Source organism: Kogia breviceps, chromosome 3 (genome assembly GCF_026419965.1).
Source record: "Kogia breviceps isolate mKogBre1 chromosome 3, mKogBre1 haplotype 1, whole genome shotgun sequence".
NCBI classification, from domain to species: Eukaryota; Metazoa; Chordata; class Mammalia; order Artiodactyla; family Physeteridae; genus Kogia; species Kogia breviceps.
The window spans coordinates 43,798,743-43,824,323 of NC_081312.1; the positions used below are offsets into that span (position 1 = coordinate 43,798,743).

Here is a 25,581-nt window from a genome sequence, read left to right on the forward strand (position 1 = left end):
ATTTTAGCTACTCTGCTGTTTCCTATTTGGAAGATAAATTCTTCAATTAAGATTAAAGATTAACAAAGCCCCAGATGATTAGTTCCTGTCATTTCCAAAGGTGACTTAGCTCTTCTCTGTTGGTAATTCTTACAGATGATGTTTAAAGGTACTCACAATGAAGGGGTCCAATTTAAGACCAATGAAAGGGTCAAATTTAAGACCTCTGAACCCCTGCTCTCCATCTCAGTTAAAGGCCTTCCTGGTGTTAGAGATTTGTTTAATGATCAATAGTGGTTTCTCTTCCTACCACTGAGTCTTTCAGAAAGTAACATAACCAAGTCAATGTTTAACTGGATTCTTTGGGTCTGAAATGGCAAAGTAGGAGTTGAAGGGCAGTCTCCATGGAAACCAGCCTCCCAGGAAGTGGCCAAAGTGTTAGTGTGTAGTGAAATAAAGCTACACAGATGTTATGAAGGAAACGACTGCTTTAGAGCTGGGTTAACTTTGGAAATCCCTTGATTAAAACAAGCTGTATTAAAGGCCCCAAACCACTTACCTCATGGTTTTACACTGAGCGTCTTTAATGTGAAATGGGCCTGAGTCACTCTAAGGCTCACCCAAGGGTGACCAAGGTAGCACCTTTGCAAAACAAAGAGGAAGAGACTCCCTCAGCCGGCCCTGTGGATTTTGTATTCACTGAGAATCCAGAAGAAAAGAGTTCATATTCATTTGCAAGACTGCAGGAACGGAATAAAGCTTTGGAAGGGCAGTTGCCACCTCTAAGAGAGACCTGGTATGGAAGATATTCTGCAGGTAAATGTAAAACCCAGCATGAGATTTGTGGATTTGGGCCGAGGAGTTATTGATAGATTTACCTGACTGTCTATCTCTATAATCTCTGAAAGTTTCTAAATTACTGAAATATAAGAGAACATCCTTCAAAGGGAGACAATGTTTGTCAGTTGTAAGTATTCTGGGCACATTAGAATAGGTGTGTAAACTGTGTACTAAGGGCTTTTTACCATTCCACATGAGAAGAAAAATATCATTTTGTATCAGCTTGGTTTATAGTGCTTTGGATGTTTATACCTAGCTTTACCAGGCAATTAAAATTCTATAGATAAAAATGTGATAATTAGGACAATCATATGTTTCAGTTAGATTCTAAATTTAAATCATTCTCTTCAGTACTGTTTCTTGCATCAGGCTTTTGTTTTGAAAGCAGTACTTTAGGAGTGAATCCATTGTGATGTGAATTTGGAAACCACCCCAAACTGAATTGATTTATTGCAGTACAGATGAGTAGATGGCCACCCTCTCCCCAGCCCCTTAGTTTTGCGTATGACCATGAAGAATAAGAGAATTTTTCCTATTATGATTGGAAGCTCTGAGCCAGAAGTGGCTATAAATTCTCCTGGGATATTTTACAAGACATAGAATGTTTTATGACAACCATGATGATACGTAAACAGATGATACTTAAACTGACGTTCTAACTTGGGAAGAGATACATGCATATATATATATGTATATATTATATATATACATATATATACACACACACACATATATATGCATGTTGTTTTTTTTCTTCACATTCTGGATTATTAACACAAATAAGTTCCCATTATTGGCCATAAAGCCATATATTCCCTTTCAGCACCTAGTAGATCTTACCTAGAATGATTTTCATGGCTACTTTCTACAGAACTGACAAGCTTTGACTGGTTCTATATGGCCTTTTTTTTTTTTTTTTAATGTTTTCAACTTCCTAAGCATGCAAGTAGGAATATTCCTCTTAGTTTCATTGAATAATTCCTTTTTTACCCAAACCTTCCATCTAGAGTTTTAAGATTTTGGTAACTGACAGGTAAAAGCTGATTCTAACGTGTTAAGAGTCCCAACTGGGAAATGTTCTTATTTTTGAAATTGCAAAATCTCATTAAAAATAAATAACAACAGATGGTAAGCATTCTGAACACTATTTTCAAGGGGCCCATATTCTAACCCAAGCTCCACCAAATACCAAATAGTATGACTTTGGGCAAGTTACTTCATCAATTTTCTTCACCTATAAATCAAGGGTAAAAGTAACACAGCCTATGCCATTTCAGCAGTATCAAATTAAATAACGGGGTGATATTACTCAAATCATGGCATAAAAATAAGTAGTGACATTGCTGAAAAAAATTTTGCTGAAAATATTTACATTTTAAAATCCAACATGTTTTTTGGTCTTGCTCAATATACTGGCATCTCTCAAAAGAAAATAAGGACATAGAGAAGTTCTTAAGGTGATCATTCAAATATCTTAAGGATAGAAACACATAATTACCCATGGATTTTTCCATTTAAAATGCAAAGTGGCACTGTAGGATAGTCTACACAATAATCTAGAAATCAGAATGCTTCCAGATTCTTAAGAGGAAAGGACAAGAACGTCATTCATGGAGCATTGGTCATGGTCATAGTCCCAAGGGCCCAGGATAATCAAACTGAAAAATGAAATCCATATGGATCTCTTGAGCTTCTCTGTTTCCTAATGGGGCTTAACTCTGTAGCCCTGGGTTATTTTACCAGGAAAGAATACTGATATGTTGTATTATAGTAGCAACTTGCGGGAATTCATTTCCCTAGTTGGGGGGACTATTTAATTGGGAACATTCAATGCTAAACGTTGCATACTCCTAGTACCCACTCAAGCTCCATTTCTTTATCATCTCTCTGTCTAATACCTATCCATCTATTTATCTATTTTATCTGAAAAGAGAACTTATTTTCATTTCTTAAAGCTATATGTTTTCGGATTTCCTATTTATTTGGGGGAGATTTTATGAAATTAAAACAAATCAGTAAGTTTCTATTTTCCAAGCTAAATTCTATGTCTGAATAACGCTTGCACTCAATACGTTGTTAATTGTGCAGCTCTTCTTCTAAATATTAATCTGGGGAGGAAATTATGAAAGCAGAAATTAAGTCCTGTGTCTAGGCTAATATTTTATCATTTGCAGTTATGTAGGGCCCCTGCTTTATGTGTTTCATTTCCACATTCAACCTATCGGTTAGACATACAGAACTGAAGATACAAAATTGTGTTAACAAAGTCTAATAACTAATGACCAGTCTAATTTAATAGTAAATTGTTTTTAATGGTTTGTTTTTGTTTCTCTCCAACCCTTCGAGGACCGAGGGCCATGTATTTTGACATCCCACTGGAACAGGGAGAAACAAGTATTATTAAAAGGCATCCACCCCGAAGACTTCAAGTAAGATGCATTTAAAAGGCTTCATAAGGAATTTCTTGGATTTAATGGTAACATCCCTTTTTAACTATAATCGTAGAAGAGGGATATTGACAATGACTAAGCTAATGAGAATGACAGTGTTGTTAAAGAAAATGTTGTCAACGCAAAAGCCATACTTCTTTAGGATTTCCTTTTGTCATGATTTCACTTTTAAGACCACCACCAAAAGAAAGAAGTATAGTACTAAAGACATAAACATAATGGGGCACAGAGGACCTGAATCTTGCACTTATTAGTCGGATGACTGTAGGGAAATCACTGTAATAAATAACAACAGTAACAACCACTACTACTATTCAATTACCACCTATTACAAGTCTGATACACTCTAAGCAACAATGATCTACATCATTCATTTGATCCTCATACCCCTCTATGAGAAAGGAAGTATTATCTTTGTTTTATACATGTGCTTCAGAGATTAAGTAACTTGCCCAAGGACAACAGGGGCCACATACCAACCAGGCCTCCAAAGCCTATGCTCTTAACCATCGGCATAGATGATCTCAACAACCCTTCTATCCCTAACTTTTCATCGTTCTAAATGTTAACTAGTTGTCTAAATTGAGGACATTGGATTTCAAGGCAGCAAAGCAAGAGCTTTAAATACATTCACCTTAATAAATACTTAATGAATTCCCTGTAAAGAACTATAAATTTTAAGAACTCTCATCCTAGAAGGGGAAAGAGATCTGAGTGGGTCCTTAAAACTAAGCACCAGCTAAAAGGAAGGTTTGGGGCTCTCCTGTGAGCAGGATCTATCACTGACATTTGAAAAAGGATATTGGAACTAAACCCCACCTGCTACACAACTCACCCAGGTGTCTGGACTAATTCCAGGGGTATTTGAGCTCATTTGTTGGGGATTATTTCTTTTAACGTTGGTTTTTATTTACCTGTCTTCTCCAGAAGTTCACGATCATTATTTGAAGTGATTATATTTTTTGGTCACCCAGAAAAAGTATCTTTTCCCAAAATATTAGAAACCTCAAAATATTGCTTAGTTACTGGAAAATAAAGTGTAATTCTATCAAACTGATATCTAATTTTTAAATTTTTGAGCATATCTCTAGCTAAAGTGGCAATTTTTTAAACTTACCTTTTATTCCTAAATCAAAGGTATCCTTTCAAAGGGGCTCATTTAATATATATTCCTGTGAAGACTCCAAGCTGAATAACTCAAATGGAAGATATTACTATAACCAGTGAAAAATATTCGTGTACCAGCCTATAGTTCACAAAGTACTTTTTAATATCTATCAACCCTAAATAAGCTAAAGTTAGGCTTTGATTCTCTCAAGTCAATCAAACTCAAAAAGAGAAATTTGGTATTTCAGAGTCAAAGACTGCATTCCCCACATCCCAGCCAACCACCTTAAAAATGAAGAATCAAGATGAATTATTTGAGCATAAAAACAACATCTCATTCAGTGTTACATATTTAGTCACTAACACTTAATATGTATCCCTTGAAAGTTTATGAATAAAGGAATGAATGAACAGATGAATGAATGAGACCCATTATCCCTGGTGGGAAAAATAATCAAAGCGAGCTCCCTGCTATTTCAGACCTGTAGCATCACTGTATTAGAAGTCAAATGGACTAGCCAAAGCAACCAATGCGATAAATTATAAGGATATAGGAGTGTTTTAAGGAACTTAAAAGCTGGGAGGCATCTAGACTTCAGGGAAGAGCTATGTCTTGGAACCTGAAAGGCAGAAGAACTCTCTCTGTGCATTTGCTTTAATCTCTCCTTGCAGGTCGACTTTCTCTGGTCCTCAAGAGCACTTGGTGAAATACGGCCACCTTGAATTTGCATCTTATAATTCCAGCCAAACAGACTAGTCTGGCCCTCTTGGGTCTAATTCAAAATTCCTGGGAGAGAAGATGCTATTGGCTCAGTTTTGCTCATGATTCTAGCTCTGTTCCAATGAGCTGTGACCAGAGAATATGCTCATGCAGTAGAAATGTGGGCAGGGGAACCCCCCCCCCACTGGCCACCAAATGCCACTCCCCATAGATTCTAGAGGCAGCTCCCAGAGAAGAGGGAAATCACTGGGAACTTGGCAGACACTCCCAAAAATATAAACTATAATTATCTTCACAAATGAGGCTCAGCACATTTTCTACCACAAATGGGTTTTTGAGAGAATAATAAATTCTGGGTTCCCATGACATGCTAATTAATAGCCTAACCTCTGCCAAAGAAAATTCTAAAAGTATTTTTAATTATTAAACCAAATCTAATTGCATCCTAAATAATTTGAGTTTCATATTTGGCATACTCCACCTCCTGAACATCTCTACTCCTCAAGTAAACAGCAGGTCATGAACTAAGGTTCGCCAACTCAGAGAGGCTAAGATCTGAGAAGCTCTGTCAGGGAACTCTGAATCAAATGTACTTGCCCCATGTTGAAGAGTTAATCATCACCATCCCTTCTGGGTGATTCACCTTCTCATCCAACCATCTCAGATCCAGCCTAAGGTGGAGATGGTCCCTCACTCCCACTGCACCCCACGTATAGAGTTTCCTCAGGTGATCTCCTTGGATGACTCCCTCATCTCCAAAGATTTTCTGAAAGCTCACTTTCCCTATAAGGCTTATATGACAGCCTATTGACCACTGTAGCCCTTACTCTGGCACTCCTGATTGCCTTGACCCTTCACTGTCTTTTCTCTGGAGCGCCTATTTCCATCTAACACACCAAGAAATTTGCTTATGTGTTAAGTTCATTGTGTGTGTGTGTGTGTTTTTTTTTACTACATGCACCTCCCACACTCCATCCACCTCAGTGCTAGAATACAATCTTCACAGGGGCAGGGATTTTTGTCTGTCATCTTCACTAATATCCAAGTGTCTAGAACAGTAGCTGGCACATAAAGGGTGATCACTAAGTATGTGTTAATCAGTGTTGAAAGAATGAAGGGAGAGAAGAGAAAGATAAGCGTAAAGACGGCTGCTGAGGGATGAGGAGAGTGACTCTGACCTGAATGATTTCATTATACTCTGAGGTATTAGACAATTTGTCACAAACTTATTCTCTTTCCTTACCTATTCTAATCCTTTGCCCATTTTCTATGATCTCTTTCTTTATGATCTGTGACAGTGCTTTATGTATTTTAGATGTAGTCCTTTCTTAGTTATATGTGTTGCAAGTATTTTCAATCTATGGTTTGCTTTTCATTTTGTTGTGTGTATGTGTGTGTGTGTACACAAAGAGTTTAATGTTGTCAGATTTCTCAATCTTAATCTTTATGTTTTGTGTCTCATATTTTGTCAAGGAAATTTTTTAATTCCCCAAGTTCATAAAGATATCCTTATTTATTTCTAAAATTTGTGATCTTTAACTTTTCATATTTAGGCCCTAATCCATCTTAAATTCATTTGTATGCAGGTGTGAAATTAGAATTTAATTTTACGTTTTTCCCATTTGATTATTCTATTACCCCAGAACTTTTTATGGAATAATCCATTGTGACCACTGATTTGAAATGTTACTTCTGTCATATATCCAATATCCAGATCTTAATGAGTCTGTTTCTGAGCTCTCTCTTCTGTTGCACTGGCCTACTTGTGTATCCACAGGAATTCCATCCTGTCCTAATTAAGTACCTTTAAGCTAAGTCTTAATATCTAGTTTGGCAAGTCCCTTCACCTTATTCTTCTTCAGAGTTGTCTTTGCTATTTACAGTCCTTTGCTCTTCCATGTAAAGTTTGGATCTTCTTGTCAAGTTCCACAAAAAAACCTTGTCAGTATTCTGATTGGAATGCACTCATAGTTTAATTTGGGGAAAATTAACCAAGCTTACAACACTGAGTCATTTAAACCATGAACATGACGTAAATCTCCATTTAGCCACATTTTCTTTTAGATCTTTCAATAATGTTTCATAATTTCTCCACAGGGGCCTTGTGTGGTATATTTTTAGGTTTGTTTCTCGATACCTGTATCAGTCAGGGTTCAACCAGAGAAACAGAACCTATAGAAGGAGACATATATTGAGAGACGTTGCAAGGAATTGGTTACATGACGGTGGAGGTGGACTGGCAAAGCAAGTTTGAAATCATAGGACAGGCCGTCAGGAAGGGCAGACTGGAACTGTAGGGCATGAGGTGAAGCTGCTGTCCACAAGAAGAAATTCCTCTTCTTCTGGAAAACCTCAGCTTTGCTCTTAAGGCCTTTCAATTGATTGAATCATGCCCACCCAGATTATCTAAAGCAATCTTCCTTACTTAAAGTCAACTGATTATTGGCTTTAATCACATGTACAAAAGAATTTCACAGCAACACCTAGGTTAGTGTTTGAATAACTGGACACTGTAGCCTAGCCAAGTTGACACATACAACTGGCCATCAAAATATCTCATTTGGTTTTGTCATCCTACAATGAATGAGGTATTTTTCCCATTTAATTTTCTAAATGATTATTATTGGTGAATAAGAAAGCTAATAATTTTTGTGGGGACTTCCCTCGTGGTGCAGTGGTTAAGAATCACCTGCCAATGCAGGGGACACAGGTTCGATCCCTGGTCTGGGAAGATCCCACGTGCCACGGAGCAAGTAAGCCCGTGCGCCACAACTACTGAGCCTGTGCTCTAGAGCCTGCGAGCCATAACTACTGAACCCACGTGCCACAACTACTGAAGCCTGTGTGCCTACAGCCTGTGCTTCACAACAAGAGAAGCCACCTCAATGAGAAGCCTGCACACCTCAACAAAGAGTAGCCCCCACTCGCTGCAACTAGAGAAAGGCTGCGCACAGCAACGAAGACCCAACACAGCCAAAAAGAAAGAAAAAAAAAGAAAGCTAATAATTTTTGTGTATTAAATTTTGTGTTCCACAACTTGATTGAAATACCTTGGTAATTCTAATTGTCTATAGATTCTTCCTGACTTTCTATGTAGACAGTATCTTCTATAAACAGGAATAATTTCTTCTCTTTCTTCCCAATCGTTCCTTGTACTGGTTTTCTTGACTTTTGCATTGACTAAAACTTCCTTTGCAATTTTGAACACAAGCAGTAATAATGGACATCCTTGCCTTATCTGTGACATTAATGGGACTGGTTCTAAAGCGAAATACATTCGCAATAGGATTTTGATAGATGCTCATCAGAGTCCCGAAAGGAAACACATGGTACATTCGAATTAGGACAATTCAGGGAAGTTTTCTCTACAGGTAATTGTACTGAGGTTTGGATGAAGGGAACCAGTGGTGGTATTGCAATAACCACTAGTGGCAGTAAGAAGTAGCTATATCTAGGCCAAGGGACTTCTAGAACCGGAAGGGAAGAGTGAGGTGGAGGGAGCTGCTCTTAGGGGAACAGTGGGACACAGCCAACCCAACATGCCTTGCAGGGAGGGAGACAGAAGAAGAAATATCCTGACCTCATTCTCTTTCTTCTCTCAGATTTCCTATCAGGATTCTTTAGCAGTTGAACCCAATGGGAAGCCAGAAGGCAGGAGAAACTGCTTACTCGTTATAGGCAGAGAACAGGGTAGAGAAATGTGATAAGTGGATCTGGAGAAGCAAATGGAAGATACCTGTCACAATGCTGTTTACTAAATTATGGACATTTCTCTCATTTCTCTTATTCCTAGTAGGCTAAGAATTTTTCCCAGGACTGAGTGTTAAATTTTATTGATGTTTTCCCTCCATCTAGTAAATAATCTATTAAAATGATCTTATGGATATTCTTTTTAACCAGTTGACCTAATATATCACACTAATAGATTTTATGATGTGAACCATGCTTGCATTCCTGATATAAATCCTACTTGGTCATGAGACACATATATAAATACACTGCTGAATTTAATATGCTTAGGATTTTTGCACCCACTGATATTTTCATAAGTGGAGTTGTTCTATAATTTCCCTATTCTGTCTTTTTCCAGTTTTTTTTCTCAAGGTCATACTAGTTTTATAAGAGGAGTTGATTACCTTTCCCTCTTTTCTGTTCTCTAAAACATTTGATTTAACATAGTTCTTATCTGTTCCTTAAAAATCGAATAAAACAGGCCTGTGAAACCATCTTTGACCACCTGGAATTTTGGGGAAAGAGAAATTTTCCTGCTTACTTAATTAGTAAAAGAATGGTTCTTAGTTGATTTAGATACCTTATAGGTATCTTATTTCTTCCCGATCCAATTATGTTAACTTATATTTCCCAGAAAATTATCCATTTACCTAAGCTTTTAAGTTTATTAAGTATAAAGTCTTAGCTTCTTATTCAACTTTTTGATAATGCCTGCAAAATAAATCTTCTGGCTTACGTTTTGATGCAGCTCTTGGGGAAAGAGGTGAGAACAACTCAGCCCCTGAGTTTAAACTCAGACCCCTGTGAGCCTGGCTCTACTTTCCCTTCTTATTATGGAGCATTTTTGAGGTCTCCTTTAGCCTACAGAAATTACTCACAGCCATCAGGAGCCCTAAATGCCTTATGAATCAGCTTCCCCCAAGTTTTCTGTTCCATTTTCTGATCCAGAGAGATATTTTTCTTGTATTAAAGCCTGACCACATCTTTTTTGGTTTATGTTTTATTTTTCTTGCTGTTTATTTGAATCAAAGAATGTTATTGAAATGTGAACTCACTGCAATGCCTTGACTGGAAATTCTTCCTTGGCCTTATGGTTTCTTGCTCCAATCTGTCTTGGACACCTTTACCTTCTTCCCAGAAACTTAAAAGACACATTCTTAAGTCATGATACCAAACAAACTTTACAGTTCTTCGAATTGCTCCTACCCACCTTTCTCTTCCTGCTAGTAAACAGAAGCAACCATCTCAGATTAGCAGTTGTCACCAGGCTCTGTGCCTTATGCTTGATTTAATCTCCTTTCCTGAATCTCCTAGCTGACACTCCAACTGATTATCCTGACCATTTGTTTTGTTTGAGAAGCCAAATAGTCCAGAAATCTTTAGACAAATAATCATTTTTTATATCATGAAATAAAAACAGGCATCATTCTACCAATTCTCCAGTAATTCCTCCCATTGTATTCTCTCTGAAGATGATGAAGTGAGGCATCTTGCTTCCCAGTCAGGGAAAAGAAACATTGATATGAACCCAGAATTCTCAGGCAATTTCATTTGACTGGTTTGTTTGGAGATGCCAATTTTCCAACACTTTTTTCTGCAGTGCTTCTCAGGGCGAGTGCAAACGATTTAACCAGGGGATCCTATTTGCCATGTTAGCTACTGCCATCTACTGCCCTTTGTGAAGGAATCGCATTCTTTAGGTTCTTATCAAAGGCCAGAAAGAAAGTCATTGCCTGGAGAGGGTACTTAAAGATACTTACTACTTAACCATTATAAGAACTGAAAATGAGGCTGAAAATAGAATCATATATATTCATACTTTCAAAGAAAATTCTGGCTCTAGAACTTATGGACAGACTATTTTAAATAGCTGAAAATATTTAAATAGCAGGCTTCTTCAGACTCAATTTTTCAATAATGCTCCACAAACAAATCCGCCCTGGTCTATTTTGATGTAGCTCCTTTACTGAGTGGAGGGAGTCTGGAGGCCAGTGAACACCACCCTAGAAAATCATCAGAATCCTCTGGAGAGTTTTGAAAAATATATATTCCAAAGAAACAACTGATAAGCTCAACTTCATTAAAATTAAGAACTTCTGTTCTGTGATAGACAATGTCATGAGAATAAGAAGAGAAGAAGATATACAGATGGCAAGTAATCATATGAAAAGATATTCAACATCATATGTCATTAGGGAATTGTAATTAAAACAACAATGAAATACTACTACACACCTATTAGAATGGCCAAAGTCCAGAGCACTGACAACACCAAATGCTGACAAGGATGTGGAACATCAGAAACTCTCATACATTGCTGGTACGAATGTAAAGTAGTACAGGCACTTTAGAAGACAGTTTGGCAGTTTCTTGCAAAACTAAACATATTCTTACCAGACAATCTAGCAATCACTTTTCCTGGTTATCTACCCAAATGAACTGAAAACTAATATCCACACAAAAATCTACACACGAATGTTTATAGCAGCTTTATTCATAATGCCAAAACTTGGAAGCAACCAATATGTCCTTCAGTAGGTGAATGGATAAATAAACTGTGGCATATCCAGACAATGGAATATTACTCAGCAATAAAAAAGAATTGAGCTATCAAGCCATGAAAACACATGGAGGAAACACAAATGCATATTGCTAAGTGAAATAAACCAATCTGAAAAGACTACATAGTATATGATTCCAACTATATGGCATTCTGGAAAACGTAAAACGGTGTAGACAGTAAAAATATTAGTGGTTGCCAGGGGTTTGTGGGGAGAAAAAAATGAGTAGGCAGAGCACAGAGGGTTTGGGGGACAGTGAAACTGTCTATATGATGCTACAACGGTGGATATATGCCATTATACATTTGTCCAAACCCAGAGGATGTACAACATCAAGAGTAAGCCTTAATATAAACCATGGACTTTGAGCAATCATGATTTGTCAATGTAGGCTCAATGATTATAACAAATGTAGCGCTCTAGTGAGGGATGTTGATAGTAGGGAGGTTGTGTGTGTATGGAGATGGGGGTATGAGAATTCTGTACTTTCTGCTCAATTTTGCTGTGAACCTAAATCTCTAAAAAATAAATTGTATTAATCAAATATATACATGTAAATATATATAAATATTTATAATACATATAAATACACATGTGTGTATATATATTTTTTAACATCTTTATTGGAGTATAACTGCTTTACAATGGTGTGTTAGTTTCTGCTTTATAACAAAGTGAATCAGTTATACATATGCATATGTTCCCATATCTCTTCCTTCTTGCATCTCCCTCCCTCCCACCCTCCCTATCCCACCCCTCTAGGTGGTCACAGAGCACCAAGCTATTCTCCCTGTGCTATGCAGCTGCTTCCCACTAGCTATCTATTTTACGTTTTGTAGTGTATATATGTCCATGGCATTCTCTCACTTTGTCCCAGCTTACCCTTCCCCCTCCCTGTATCCTCAAGTCCATGCTCTAGTAGGTCTGCGTCTTTATTCCCATCTTGCCCCTAGGTTCTTCTGACGATTTCTTTTTTTTTTAGATTCCATATATATGTGTTAGCATAAGGTATTTGTTTTTCTCTTTCTGACTTACTTCACTCTGTATGACAGTCTCTAGGTCCATACACCTCACTACAAATAACTCAGTTTCGTTCCTTTTTATGGCAGAGTAATATTCCATTGTATATATGTGCCACATCTTCTTTATCCATTCATCTGTTGATGAACACTGAGGTTGCTTCCATGTCCTGGCTATTGTAAATAGAGCTGCAATGAATATTTTGGTACATGACTCTTTTTGAATTATGGTTTTCTCAGGGTATATGCCCAGTAGTGGGATTGCTGGGTCATATGGTAGTTCTATTTTTAGTTTTTTAAGGAACCTCCATACTGTTCTCCATAGTGGCTGTACCAATTTACATTCCCACCAACAGAGCAAGAGGGTTCCCATTTCTGCACACCCTCTCCAACATTTATTGTTTGTAGATTTTTTGATGCTGGCCATTCCAACTGGTGTGAGGTGATACCTCATTGTAGCTTTGATTTACATTTCCCTAATGATTAGTCATGTTGAGCATCCTTTCATGTGTTTGTTGGCAATCTGTATATTTTCTTTAGAAAAATGTCTGCTTAAGCCTTCTGCCCATTTTTGGATTGGGTTGTGTTTTTGATATAGAGCTTCATGAGCTGCTTGTATATTTTGGAGAATAATCCTTTGTCCATTGCTTTGTTTGAAAATATTTTCTCCCATTCTGAGGGTTGTCTTGTCATCTTGTTTATGGTTTCCTTTGCTTTGCAAAAGCTTTTAAGTTTCATTAGGTCCCATTTGTTTATTTCTGTTTTTATTTCTATTTCTCTAGGACATGGGTCAAAAAGGATCTTGCTGTGATTTATGTCACAGAGTGTTCTGCCTATGTTTTCCTCTGAGAGTTTGATAGTGTCTGGCCTTAGATTTAGGTCTTTAACCCATTTTGAGTTTATTTTTGTGTATGGTGTTAGGGAATATTCTAATTTCATTCTTTTACATGTAGCTGTCCAGTTTTCCCAGCACCACTTATTGAAGAGGCTGTCTTTTCCCCATTGTATATTCTTGCCTCCTTTATCAAAGATAAGGTGATCATATGTGCGTGGTTTATCTCTGGGCTTTCTATCCTGTTCCAGTGATCTATATTTCTGCTTTTGTGCCAGTACCATACTGTCTTGATTACTGTAGCTTTGTAGTATAGTCTGAAGTCAGGGAGCCTGATTCCTCCAGCTGTTTTTCTTTCTCAGGATTGCTTTGGCTATTCAGGGTCTTTTGTGTTTCCATACAAATTTTAAAAATTTTTGCTCTAGTTCTGTGAAAATGCCAGTGGTAGTTTGATAGGGATTGCATTGAATCTGTAGATTGCTTTGGGTAGTACAATCATTTTCACAATGTTGATTCTTCCAATCCAAGAACAGGGTATATCTCTCCATTTGTTTAATATCATCTTTAATTTCTTTCATCAGTGTCTTATAGTTTTCTGCATACAGGTCTTTTGTCTCCTTAGGTAGGTTTATTCCTAGATATTTTATTCTTTTTGTTGCAATGGTAAATGGGAGTGGTTTCTTAATTTCACTCTCAGTTTTTTCATCATTAGTGTATAAGAATGCCAGAGGTTTCTGTGCATTAATTTTGTATCCTGCTACTTTACCAAATTCATTGATTAGTTCTAGTAGTTTTCTGGTAACATCTTTAGGATTCTCTATGTATAGTATCATGTCATCTGCAAACAGTGACAGCTTTACTTCTTCTTTTCTGATTTGGATTCCTTTTATTTCTTTTTCTTCTCTGATTGCTGTGGTAAAACTCCCAAAACTGTGTTGAATAATAGTGGTGAGTAGGCAACCTTGTCTTGTTCCTGATCTTAGTGGAAATGGTTTCAGTTTTTCACCATTGAGGATGATGTTTGCTGTGGGTTTGTCATATAAGCCTTTATAATGTTGAGGTAAGTTCGCTCTATGCCTACTTTCAAGGGTTTTTTTTAATCATAAATGGGTGTTGAATTTTGTCAAAAGCTTTTTCTGCATCTATTGAGACGATCATAGGGTTTTTCTCCTTCAATTTGTTAATCTGGTGTATCACATTGATTGATTTCTGTATATTGAAGAATCCTTGCATTCCTGGGATAAAACCCACTTGATCATGGTGTATGAGCCTTTTAATGTGCTGTTGGATTCTGTTTCCTAGTATTTTGTTGAGGATTTTTGCTTCTATGTTCATCAGTGATATTGGCCTGTAGTTTTCTTTTTTGTGTGACATTTTTGTCTGGTTTTGGTATCAGGGTGATGGTGGCCTCATAGAATGAGTTTGGGAGTGTTCCTTCCTCTGCTGTATTTTGGAAGAGTTTGAGAAAGATAGGTGTTAGCTTTTCTCTAAATGTTTGACAGAATTTGCCTGTGAAGCTGTCTTGTCTTGGACTTTTGTTTGTTGGAAGATATTTTAATCACAGTTTCATTTTCAGTGCTTGTGATTGGTTTGTTTATATTTTCTATTTCTTCCTGGTTCAGTCTCGGAAGGTTGTACTTTTCTAAGAATTTGTCCATTTCTTCCAGGTTGTCCATCTTATTGGCATAGAGTTGCTTGTAGTCATCTCTCATAATCCTTTGTATTTCTGCAGTTTCAGTTGTTACTTCTTTCTCATTTCTAATTCTGTTGATTTGAATCTTCTCCCTTTTTCTTCTTGATGAGTCTGGCTAATGGTTTATCAATTTTGTTTATCTTCTCAAAGAACCAGCCTTTAGTTTTATTGATCTTTGCCATTGTCTCCTTCATTTCTTTTTCATTTATTTCTGATCTGATCCTTATGATTTCTTTCCTTCTGTTAATTTTGGGATTTTTTTTGTTTTTCCTTCTCCAATTGCTTTAAGTGTAAGGTTAGGTTGTTTATTTGATTATTCTTGTTTCTTGAGGTAGGACTGTATTGCTATAAACTTCCCTCTTAGAACTGCTTTTGCTGAATCTCATAGGTTTTGAGTTGTCATGTTTTCATTGTCATTTGTTTCTAGGTATTTTTTGATTTCCTCTTTGATTTCTTCAGTGATCTCTTGGTTATTTAGTAGCATATTTTTTAACCTCCATGTGTTTGTATTTTTTACAGTTTTTTTTAAATTAATTTATTTATTTCTGGCTGCGTTGGGTCTTCATTGCTGCATGCGGTCTTTTCTCTAGTTGCGGTGGGCAGGGACTACTGTTTGTTGCAGTGCATGGGCTTCTCATTGTGGTGGCTTATCTTGTTGTGGAGCACTGGTTCTAGGTGCATGGGCTTCAGTAGTTGTGGCTCACAGGCTCTAGAGCACAGGCTCAGTAGTTGTGATACACAGGCCTAGTTGTGCCACAGCATGTGGGATTTTCCCAGATCAGTGCTTGAACCCGTGTCCCCTTCATTGGCAGGCGGATTCTCAACCACTGTGCCACCAAGGAAGCCCGTTTTTCAGGGTTTTTTTCCTATAATTGATATCTATTCTCATAGTGTTGTGGTCGGAAAAGAGCCTTGATATCACATCAATTTTCTTAACTCTTCCACGGCTTGATTTGTGACCCAAGATATGATCTATCCTGGAGAATGTTCCATGAGCACTTGAGAAGAATGTGTATTCTGTTGTTTTTGGATGGAATGTCCTATAAATATCAATTAAGTCCATCTTGTTTAATGTATCATTTAAAACTTGTGTTTCCTTATTTATTTTCATTTTGGATGATCTGTCCATTGGTGAAAGTGCGGTGTTAAAATCCCTTATTATGATTGTGTTACTGTCAATTTCCTCTTTTATGGCTGTTAGCATTTGCCTTATGTATTGAGGTGCTTGTATATTGGGTACATAAATATTCACAATTGTTTTATCTTCTTCCTGGATTGATCCCTTGATCATTATGTAGTGTCCTTGTCTCTTGTAATAGTCTTTATTTTAAAGTCTATTTTGTCTGATATGAGAATTGCTACTCCACCTTTCTTTAGATTTCCATTTGCATAGAATATCTTATTCCACCCTTCACTTTCAGTCTGTATGTGTCTCTAGGTCTGAAGTGGGTCTCTTGTAGACAGCATATATATGGATCTTGTTTTTGTATCCATTCAGCCAGTCTGTGTCTTTTGGTTGGGGGATTTAATCATTTACATTCAAAGTTATTATCAATATGTATGTTCCTTTTACCATTTTCTTAATTGTTTTGGGTTTGTTTTTATGGGTCTTTTCTTTCTTCTCTTGTGCTTCCTGCCTAGAGAAGTTCCTTTAGGATTTCCTTTAGTAAAGCTGGTTTGGTGGTGCTGAATTCTCTTAATTTTGCTTGTCTGTAAAGGTTTTAATTTCTCCATTGAATCTGAATGAGATCCTTGCTGGGTAGAGTAATCTTGGTTGTAGGTTCTTCCCTTTCATCACTTTAAATATATCCTGCCACTCCCTTCAGGCTTGCAGAGTTTCTGCTGAAAGATCAGCTGTTAACCTTATGGGGGTTTCCTTGTATGTTATTTGTTGCTTTTCCCTTGCTGCTTTTAATATTTTTTCTTTGTATTTAATTTGTGAAAGTTTGATTAATATGTGTGTGGGCATGTTTCTCCTTGGATTTATCCTGTATGGGACTCTCTGTGCTTCCTGGACTTGATTGACCACTTCTTTTCCCATATTAGGTAAGTTTTCAGCTATAATCTCTTCAAATATTTTCTCAGTCCCTTTCTTTTTCTCTTCTTCTTCTGGGACCCCTATAATTCAAATGTTGGTGCATTAAATGTTGTCCCAGAGGTCTCTGTGACTGTCCTCAACTCTTTTCATTCTTTTTTCTTTATCCTGCTCTGCAGTAGTTATTTCCACTAGTTTATCTTCCAGCTCACTTACCCGCTCTTCTGCCTCAGTCATTCTGCTATTGATCCCTTCTAGAGAATTTTAAATTTCATTTATTGTGTTGTTCATCATTGTTTGCTCTTTAGTTCTTCTAGGTCCTGTTAAACGTTTCTTGTATTTTCTGGATTCTATTTCCAATATTTTGGATCATCTTTACTATCATTACTCTGAATTCTTTTTCAGGTAGACTGCCTATTTCCTCTTCATTTGTTTGGTCTGGTGGGTTTTTACCTTGCTCCTTCATCTGCTGCGTATTTCTCTGTCTTCTCATTTTGCTTAACTTACTGTGTTTGGGGTCTCCTTTTCGCAGGCTGTAGGTTCTTAATCCCGTTGTTTTCAGTGTCTGCCCCCAGTGGGTAAGGTTGGTTCAGTGGCTTGTGTAGGCTTTGTGGTGGACTGATGCCTGTATTCTGATGGATGAGGATGGATTTTGTCTTTCTGGTGGGCAGGACCACGTCTAGTGCTGTGTTTTGGGTTGTCTGTGAACTTATTATGATTTTAGGCAGCCTCTCTGCTAATGGGTGGGTTGTGTTCCTGTCTTGCTAGTTGTTTGGCATGGGGTGTCCAGCACTGTAACTTGCTGGTCATTGAGTGGAGCTGGGTCTTAGCATTGAGACTGAGATCTCTGGGAGAGCTCTTGCTGATTGATATTACATGGAGCTAGGAGGTCTCTGGTGGTCCAGTGTCCTGAACTCGGCTCTCCCACCTCAGAGGCTCAGTCCTGACAGCCAGCTGGAGCACCAAGACCCTCTCAGCCACACGGCTGCTAGTGTTGGAGGGTCTCCTGCAGAGGTGGGGGCTGGCTGTGTCTCACTGCAGTGAAAAGGACACTGGCAGCAGAAGTTCTGGGAACTACTCCTTGGCATGAGCCCTCCCGGAGTCCACCATTAGCCTCAAGAAAGAGCCTGTAGTTTCCAGTGCTGGATCACCTCAGGCCAAACAACCCTGTATTTTATTTATATATATATATATATATATATATATATATATATATATATATATATATATATATACACACACCCTCCTGCCAGGACATATCCCAGACCTATTGAATCTCAATCCCCAATGAATGGCCTAGGAATTTTTTTTTTAATTCCTGGAGATTCTGACGATAAACCAGGTTTAGAAACAAGTATGGAGAAACGAACATGGGATTTGGAAGTGAACAGACCTGAGTTTGAATCCCAGAATCAGCACTTTCTAACTCTGCCAACTTGCACAACTCATTAACCCCTGTGAAACAGAGAATCACCATAATTATACACAGGGTTCACGTGGGGATTGAATGACATATTGTGAGCGTGGCATGAGAGACGGCAGTGGCTGCAAAGGTATATGGGCCTAATCACCAGAAAGAACCAAATCTTGAACAAAGTCCAGGGGATGGCACAAACACTTCCTTGTTCTCTTCTCACCCCGAAATCCCCCTCAGTCATTGCTGAGTCTTCCTCCCAGAGGTTCCTGCAATCCCTTCCCCTTGGTCTCCCTCCCCCTTCCTTTTCTTCTCCATTCCTTCAGGGTTCTGACTTGATCAGCGGCTGCCCCCTGTGCCAGCAGGTGTCATTTACCCTGCATCTTTAGGTTCTGCAGAGTTAAGAGACAGGACAACAAACAAACCTCTTTCTAACTAGTATTAATTATCTCTCATTACCTCATTGCTAAGTTATTATGTTAAAAAAAATTCCCTCACTTCCTCACCTGAGGTGAGAATGGGACAGAGAACCACTTCCTTCCACAAATGCAAATGGCCTGGCACATCTAACACAGAGATGAGTTCTTCCCCCTTTGCCTCTCCTTCCCATCTCCGCATCCTTTGCCTTTCTTTCCTTCCTTGCCAGCGCAGCTTTGGGCTGCTCTACCAGAAAGGGCTGCTGGCTGTTCTCCCTAGAACAGCTCAGGCCCAGCCCAGGGACCAGGAAATTGTTCTACAGGGAAGGAGCTGGAGGCCCCAGTCATGCTCCCCCTTATGAGTGCTGGATGCTTGGCAGCCATTTTCCATGGTCTCTCCCTCTCTTTTCACACTGATCACCTTGAAGAGCAAACTGGCTTCCAGGCCAACCCCTTGATAAGGCAACCAATCAGACCACAACGGAAAATACTTTCAGAATATATTAGGATTTGCTTGTAGTGTTGGATTAAGGTGGGTGTGGTGCTGGCACTGGTTTCTGTGGCATGGTGTCCTCCTGGTTTTCCTCTCGCTTCTGAAGCAATCGTTCCTCCATCTCCTTGGCCAGCCCATCCCCATCCACCAGCTCTCAGTGCTGGAGCATCCTTGACTCTGCTCCTCTCACTCTGGACCTCATTCATCCTATGGTTTCAGTTATTCTCTACCCAGGGACGATTCCCAAGCATGCACGTTCAACACAGACCTCCCCTCTACATTCCACCCAAACGTGGCCCTCTTCCAGCATTCCCCAGCTCAGCAAATGACAGCACTATCCATCCCTTGTATCTGGGTGTCATTTGGACATGTCACTCTCCTTCTTCAATAACCATCACAAATCTTGCTTGGTCTGTTCTAAACATTTGTAGAGCTCATCAATTCCCCCCTCCCCGTGAACCCCCACCCCATCATCTTTGTCTTCCTAAGTGCTCACCCACATCCATAATTGCTCTTCTTCAGTACAGTTCCCATGCTGCAGCTCAAGTGATCATTTTTTTAAGCAAATGTAGTCATGTCCCTACTCAGCTTAACATGTGTTGATGGCTGCCTGCTCCTCTTAAGAAGACAACATCTTCATGATGCCCCATCAGGCCCTTCACGAGCTGGTCCCCGCCTACCTCTCCAGCCCCACGTGAGCCACCCTTCCTCTCACTCTCAACAGCAGCCAACTGACTTCTTGCAGTTCCTTCAAGACATCATGCCCTCTCCTGCCTTGGAGCTACTGCCCATGTGATTCCCTCTGCCTGGAACTCCTCAATCCCCGGAGAACTCCCAAACCTTCCAACTGCTGCTAAAAAATTACTTCCTCAGGAAACTCTTCGACTGCCTCCTGACCCCTCTGTCCCTTGAATTCGTTTTCTAGGGCTGTGGTAACAGAGTATAACAACTGTGTGGCTTAAAACAATAGAAATGTATTGTCTCACAGTTCTAGAAGCTACAAGTCCAAAATCAAGGTGTTGGCAGGGGTGGTTCCTTCCGGGGGCTACGTGGAAGAATCTGTCCCATGACTGTCTCTTAGCTTCTGGTGGTTGTTGACAATCTTTGGCATTCCTGGACATGTGAAAGCATCACCCCAAGTGCTGCCTTTATCTTCATGTGGTATTCTCCCTGTGTGCATGTCTGCATCCAAACTTCCCCTTTTTATAAAGATACCAGACATATTGGATTGAGGGTCCACCCTATTCCAGTATGACCTCATCTTAACTAATTATATCTGCAAGGACCCTATTTCCCAATAAGGTCACACCCTGAGGTACTGGGGGGAGGTGGTTTAGGGCTTCAACATATGAATTTGAGGGGAACATAATCCAATTCATAAAACCCCTCATTTCCAAGGTGGAGTCCTCCAGTTATATCTTGTCATAGTCTTACCCAGCAGACTTTTTCTTCAAAGCCCCGATCGCAGTTTGTAATTATTCATCAAATAATCACACAAGCAAAAGTGTACTTGTTTCCCCATAGATCGTAAGCCCCAAGAGGGACCATGCCCATTTTTGTTGAGCATTGCATCCCAATGCCTGGCCGGTAGCAGTCATTCAATAAGTAATCACTGAGTGAACAAATAAATTCAGGTCCCTGATTGCATGTCAATGTGAAGAGACCAGCCCTTGTCTCCCAAGCCTACTCAGTCACTTCCTAGTGCTCCATATTAAGTCATCTAAGACATGTAGAGCTGGCGGCAAATCACTAGCTCATCAACTGCTTTCCTAGTCTTAGTGACCGCTTGAAACTTCAGCATCACCTCCCCAATAAAGCCAAGGCCCTGCTGGAAAAATCCATGTCTAAGATTTGTTAGCACAGTGCACTTTCATTGTCAATGTGCCTCATAAGCACCAGTGATTATTACTGAGGAGGCTGAGGGAGCTTCTCTGGAGAGCTTAAAAATAGGTTACTTCCCTAAGGACCAGAATAGTTTAGCTGGGTGGTTAAGGGATAAATAAAGTAAAGGAGCTTCCTGGCGCCTCTTTCATCTCTAATAGTCTAAGACCCTTGTTGCTTGATAACTGTGGACATAGTCCCTCAATGCATACAGAAAATGATTCTTAATCCTTTAACTCTCTGACCAATATTTAGATCAATGAGTCACTGGCAACAGTGCAAGAGAACACTGAAGAACCCAGATAGGTCAAAAAGCCTTTCACACAGATACAGCTGTAATCCTGTAGAAACCGCCTTCCCTGTGTGCTCTCATGAATATGTGCAGAGTGTTAAGATAGTTTAATATTTGGCTTTTATGTTTCATCATCTCATGGCATGAGGAATGCTGAATACTCTAAATGTTGGACTTCCAGAAGCTTGAACCCATTGACCTGCCACAAGTAATTACTTCTGAAAGGCTCCTGAGCCAGCAAGAAGTTGGGAGGACTCACAAAGCCAAGGTGAGTAGCAGCAAAACCTGGAGGGGGTGGGGAACTGGGGGGCTGGCCATCCTTTTCCTGTACTCCCCACACAGAAGACCTCAAAGGCAAAGAGAGCTATTAAGTCATTCAGAGCTAGAACTTTCCAAATCTATCCATTCTCTTCTGGGCCTGCTTCCAACTGGCAATTACTCTTGTCTCTCAGATGAGATGAACTCTGAGCCCTTCTCTGCTGCCTGGTGAAAGCAGGCAGATGTAGATGAGAGAGAGGAATTTTATTTAGAAATTGGTGATTCTAGAATTGTTCAAATTTGTGAACACTTTCCTCCCCCGATTCATTTCAGAGTCATCTAGATGCTGCCATCCACAGATGACTGAGTTGATAAAAGATGGCCAGGTACTTCTTTCTAGATCCTCAAGGCCATGTTTGTGATGCTGACACTGCCCATAGAGATGGGCCCCTTCCTGAGGCTCATATAGCCACCACAGTCCACGTCCACATGGCAACAGAACGGGGAACACTGAACACATTTGGCTGCATGTCCCTTCCCCTTCCTGGCCACAGCAAGTGATGAATGAGGGTATATTCACCCCTGGCTGCCCTCATTAACTGTTCACATTGTCTCACTGGAGTTGATGATACACCAGGGAAGATCACCCAAGTCACAGATAATCAATTTTAAATCCTTCCAAAACTGCAGTGTAGCAGGGCTTACAGTGGAATATGGAAGTAAACCCTACAGAAATAGGTTGACCCCCCTCTAGTTTCATGCAATTACTCAATGACAGAAGAAGCAGGGAGAGAGAAGCAGGTCTCATCAAACCAGAACACATTTCTGGGAAGATAGTTAAAGCAGCTGTTGACATGGGAAGTGATATCTTGTCAAAATGAGATATGGAAACATATTTCCATTCAAGGTTTGCAAAACTGTCCAGGAACCTTAAAAATGATACGATACACATAGCAAATTGCCACTTCATTCACTGATAGCTTCACTAAGAACTGGTCAGGAAGCTGCAATGGTCCACCTCTGATGTCACAAGAGATCTCTATGGATTATGACTGATGATTAAGATCTCACTCTGTTCCAAAAAGGATTTCAAGTTGTGACTGCAGAGTCAGTAACTAATTACCCCACGCTAATGAGTGCATTATCTTTCATAGCAGGAACTGGAAAAGAAGACGCAAACTCTAATGTATCCTTCTGGGAAAAGACAATATTTACATAAGATGCAAATGCTGGAAATGAACCGTAAAAGACAAGAGGTAAATATGAGAAGAAGAGGGTCATATTTACCAAATGTGCTCTACATCACCACTGCCCTGGTACCTGAATATAGTTAAGCATTCATCTCGTCTTTACCTAGCATTTTAAATTTAGTCATTGGAGCCGAAGTTTCAACTGTGGGGGTTGGGAAGAAGCAGGAAGATCCCTTCTGCTAACAACTCTGTTGAATCTTTCCTCTGTTTTCCATCCTCTCAAGGATGTATCCATGTCTCAAGTCTCCCTTTTTTTAACTGTTGGTTCTATGACATTCTGGCTCCAGCAGGAAAATGAGGTTAATTTTTCTTGGTTTAGTAAAAAGGAAGAGGGTGGTGAGTTAGTCTGTATTTTGATACCTAGGCATCTCTCTATAATTTAAGCCATAGAATCATTTTATAAGCAAGATCTCTTGTAACAAACCCCTTTACAGTAATGTCTCCTGTAAATGTCATAACCCAAATTCCTCACGCTAGTGAATAAGCCTGAAGTCCCTGAATTCTGCAATTCCAAATATATCAGCTAGCCAATGGTGAAATGGTTTTACAAAGGTCCTCACTGTTTTGAGATTATAGGCATGCTCCCCTTTCTCCTAACAAACCTGCAGGTGAAGAAAGTTTCCATACCTTCTAACAGGAAAAAAAGAGAACCGTGTTCTATTTAGGGGACCACAGATGTCTACAGATAAGCACACAATTTGCAAAGTAGCTGATCTGTTGACCTACTCTGGTGAAAGTAGCATGAGGGGAGAATACTAACTGTTTATAGCTGATCAATTTCAGGCCCAAGTGGAACTGAAGACAAGTCTTCACAAGGAGGCAAGAACTCATAAGCAGAAACAGAGGGACCACAAAGTCAAGAAAATCCTTCAAAGCATCCCAAGAAATGATGACGGTGACTTTCTAACCTTGTTGCCTGATGAAACCTTGAACGGAAGTCCAGGTGAGGCACATAATTTTTTTAGTAAAATATTTCAAGCATTTTTAAAACTTCATCAGATAAACGTCTGATGTGGAGTGGGGAAGGACAGAGCTGCCCTCGTGTTCCTGTTGATATTTTACTTCCTGGAATATAATGGGCCTGCTGTCATGTAGTTTTGGATGGCCGGGAAGAAAAGACAGAAGCTTTAGCACTGTGGTGAGATGACTCTTTTTAGAAATATACTGTACTTTACATGCATGATTGCAATCCTTGCACCATCCCTATGAGGAGAAAAGGCAAAAGGGCCTCATCTTGTGGTTAAAGAGAGTGAAGCACGTGAAGATACATTAAACAGCAAACTGGTGTCCACCGGTTCGGTGCCACATGCAAACACTCTCTCCCCACCCACGGGTTCCCCCACAGCCCTCTTCAGCTCACTCAGAATGTCTAAAACTGAATCCAGCATCACTGCCCTCTCCAGGCTTGCTGATGCTGCCTCTGCTATCTCAGTGGGTGTGGCCTCCCTGTTCTCTGTCACTCTGCCGGAGACCTAGCACCTTTCCAGCCCTGCCGCTGCCTTTCCTAGCAGATGGTCAGTCACAAAGTCCTGCTGGCGTCACCCAGCGCTGAAAGCCTTTCCCCCTCTCCCATTCCCCACACCACCCTTAGGCCGGCATGTCACCCCAGGGCTATTGCTACAGCCTCCTGACGGAGATCCTCCCTCAGGTCCTTCCCTCCTTTCATCAATTCTCCACCTCAGTAGTCCTCAGTAGGGTCCCCAGACCAGCAGCATTAACTGAGAACTAATCAGGGCTCCAGCCAGAGTGACTGAATCAGAAACTGTGGGGATGGGGCCCAGCAATCTGAGTTTAACAACCCCTTACCCCTCATGGTTCCAAGGCCCCTAAAGTTGAAGAACCACGGCTGTACTTGGTAATCAAAGCGTTGTCCACAGACCAGCATCATCTGTATCACCTGGGAGTTGATTAGAAATACAGAATTTCAGGCCCCATCCCAGACCTACTGAATCAAGACCTGAATTTTATCAAAATCCCAAGATGAGGGCTTCCCTGGTGGCGCAGTGGTTGGGAGTCTGCCTGCCGATGCAGGGGACACGGGTTCGTGCCCCGATCCGGGAAGATCCCACGTGCCGCGGAGCGGCTGGGCCCGTGAGCCATGGCCGCTAAGCCTGTGCGTCCGGAGCCTGTGCTCTGCAACGGGAGAGGCCACAGCAGTGAGAGGCCCGCGTACCGCAAAAAAAAAACCAAAAAAACAAAACAAAACAAAATCCCAAGATGATTCTCAAGCACAATAAAGTTCTAGAAGCACTGCCCTAATACCAGAATAATCTTATGAAATGCAAATCTGACCATATCACTCTCCTGCTAAAAAAAAACAATCCTTCAGTGAGTCTCCTTGAGCCTGAGGACAAGGTATAACTCCTTGCCCTGATACTCTAAGCCTTCAGGATCTAGCCTCTGCCTACCTTCCTGGCTTCATCTCCTGCTATGATCACTCCCAGCCCACACACTGCAGTCAGGCCAGGTGGCTCAGGGGCCTCAGATGGCTCTGTGATTTCCAACGGAAATTTTGCTCATAAACTCTGGGTTGTGTTGCCCCATCGATTAGCGTCCCATTAAGTTTTCCCTGTCTGTATTCCCCCAGAGCCAACCCACCACTGCAAAC

At 40.0% G+C, this 25,581-nt stretch overlaps 1 protein-coding gene across 1 annotated transcript in view; it reads left to right on the top strand.

Annotated features, from left to right (window-relative positions):
- Positions 1-572: 572 nt before the first annotated feature.
- Positions 573-25,581, top strand: part of CCDC198 (coiled-coil domain containing 198) — a 30,454-nt gene continuing 5,445 nt past the window's right edge. The window contains exons 1-5 of the mRNA XM_059059504.2: positions 573-795; positions 3,166-3,248; positions 21,647-21,733; positions 22,878-22,979; positions 23,757-23,916. Of these exons, the coding sequence (XP_058915487.1) occupies positions 573-795; positions 3,166-3,248; positions 21,647-21,733; positions 22,878-22,979; positions 23,757-23,916 (655 nt within the window). The remainder of the gene's footprint in view (positions 796-3,165; positions 3,249-21,646; positions 21,734-22,877; positions 22,980-23,756; positions 23,917-25,581) is intronic.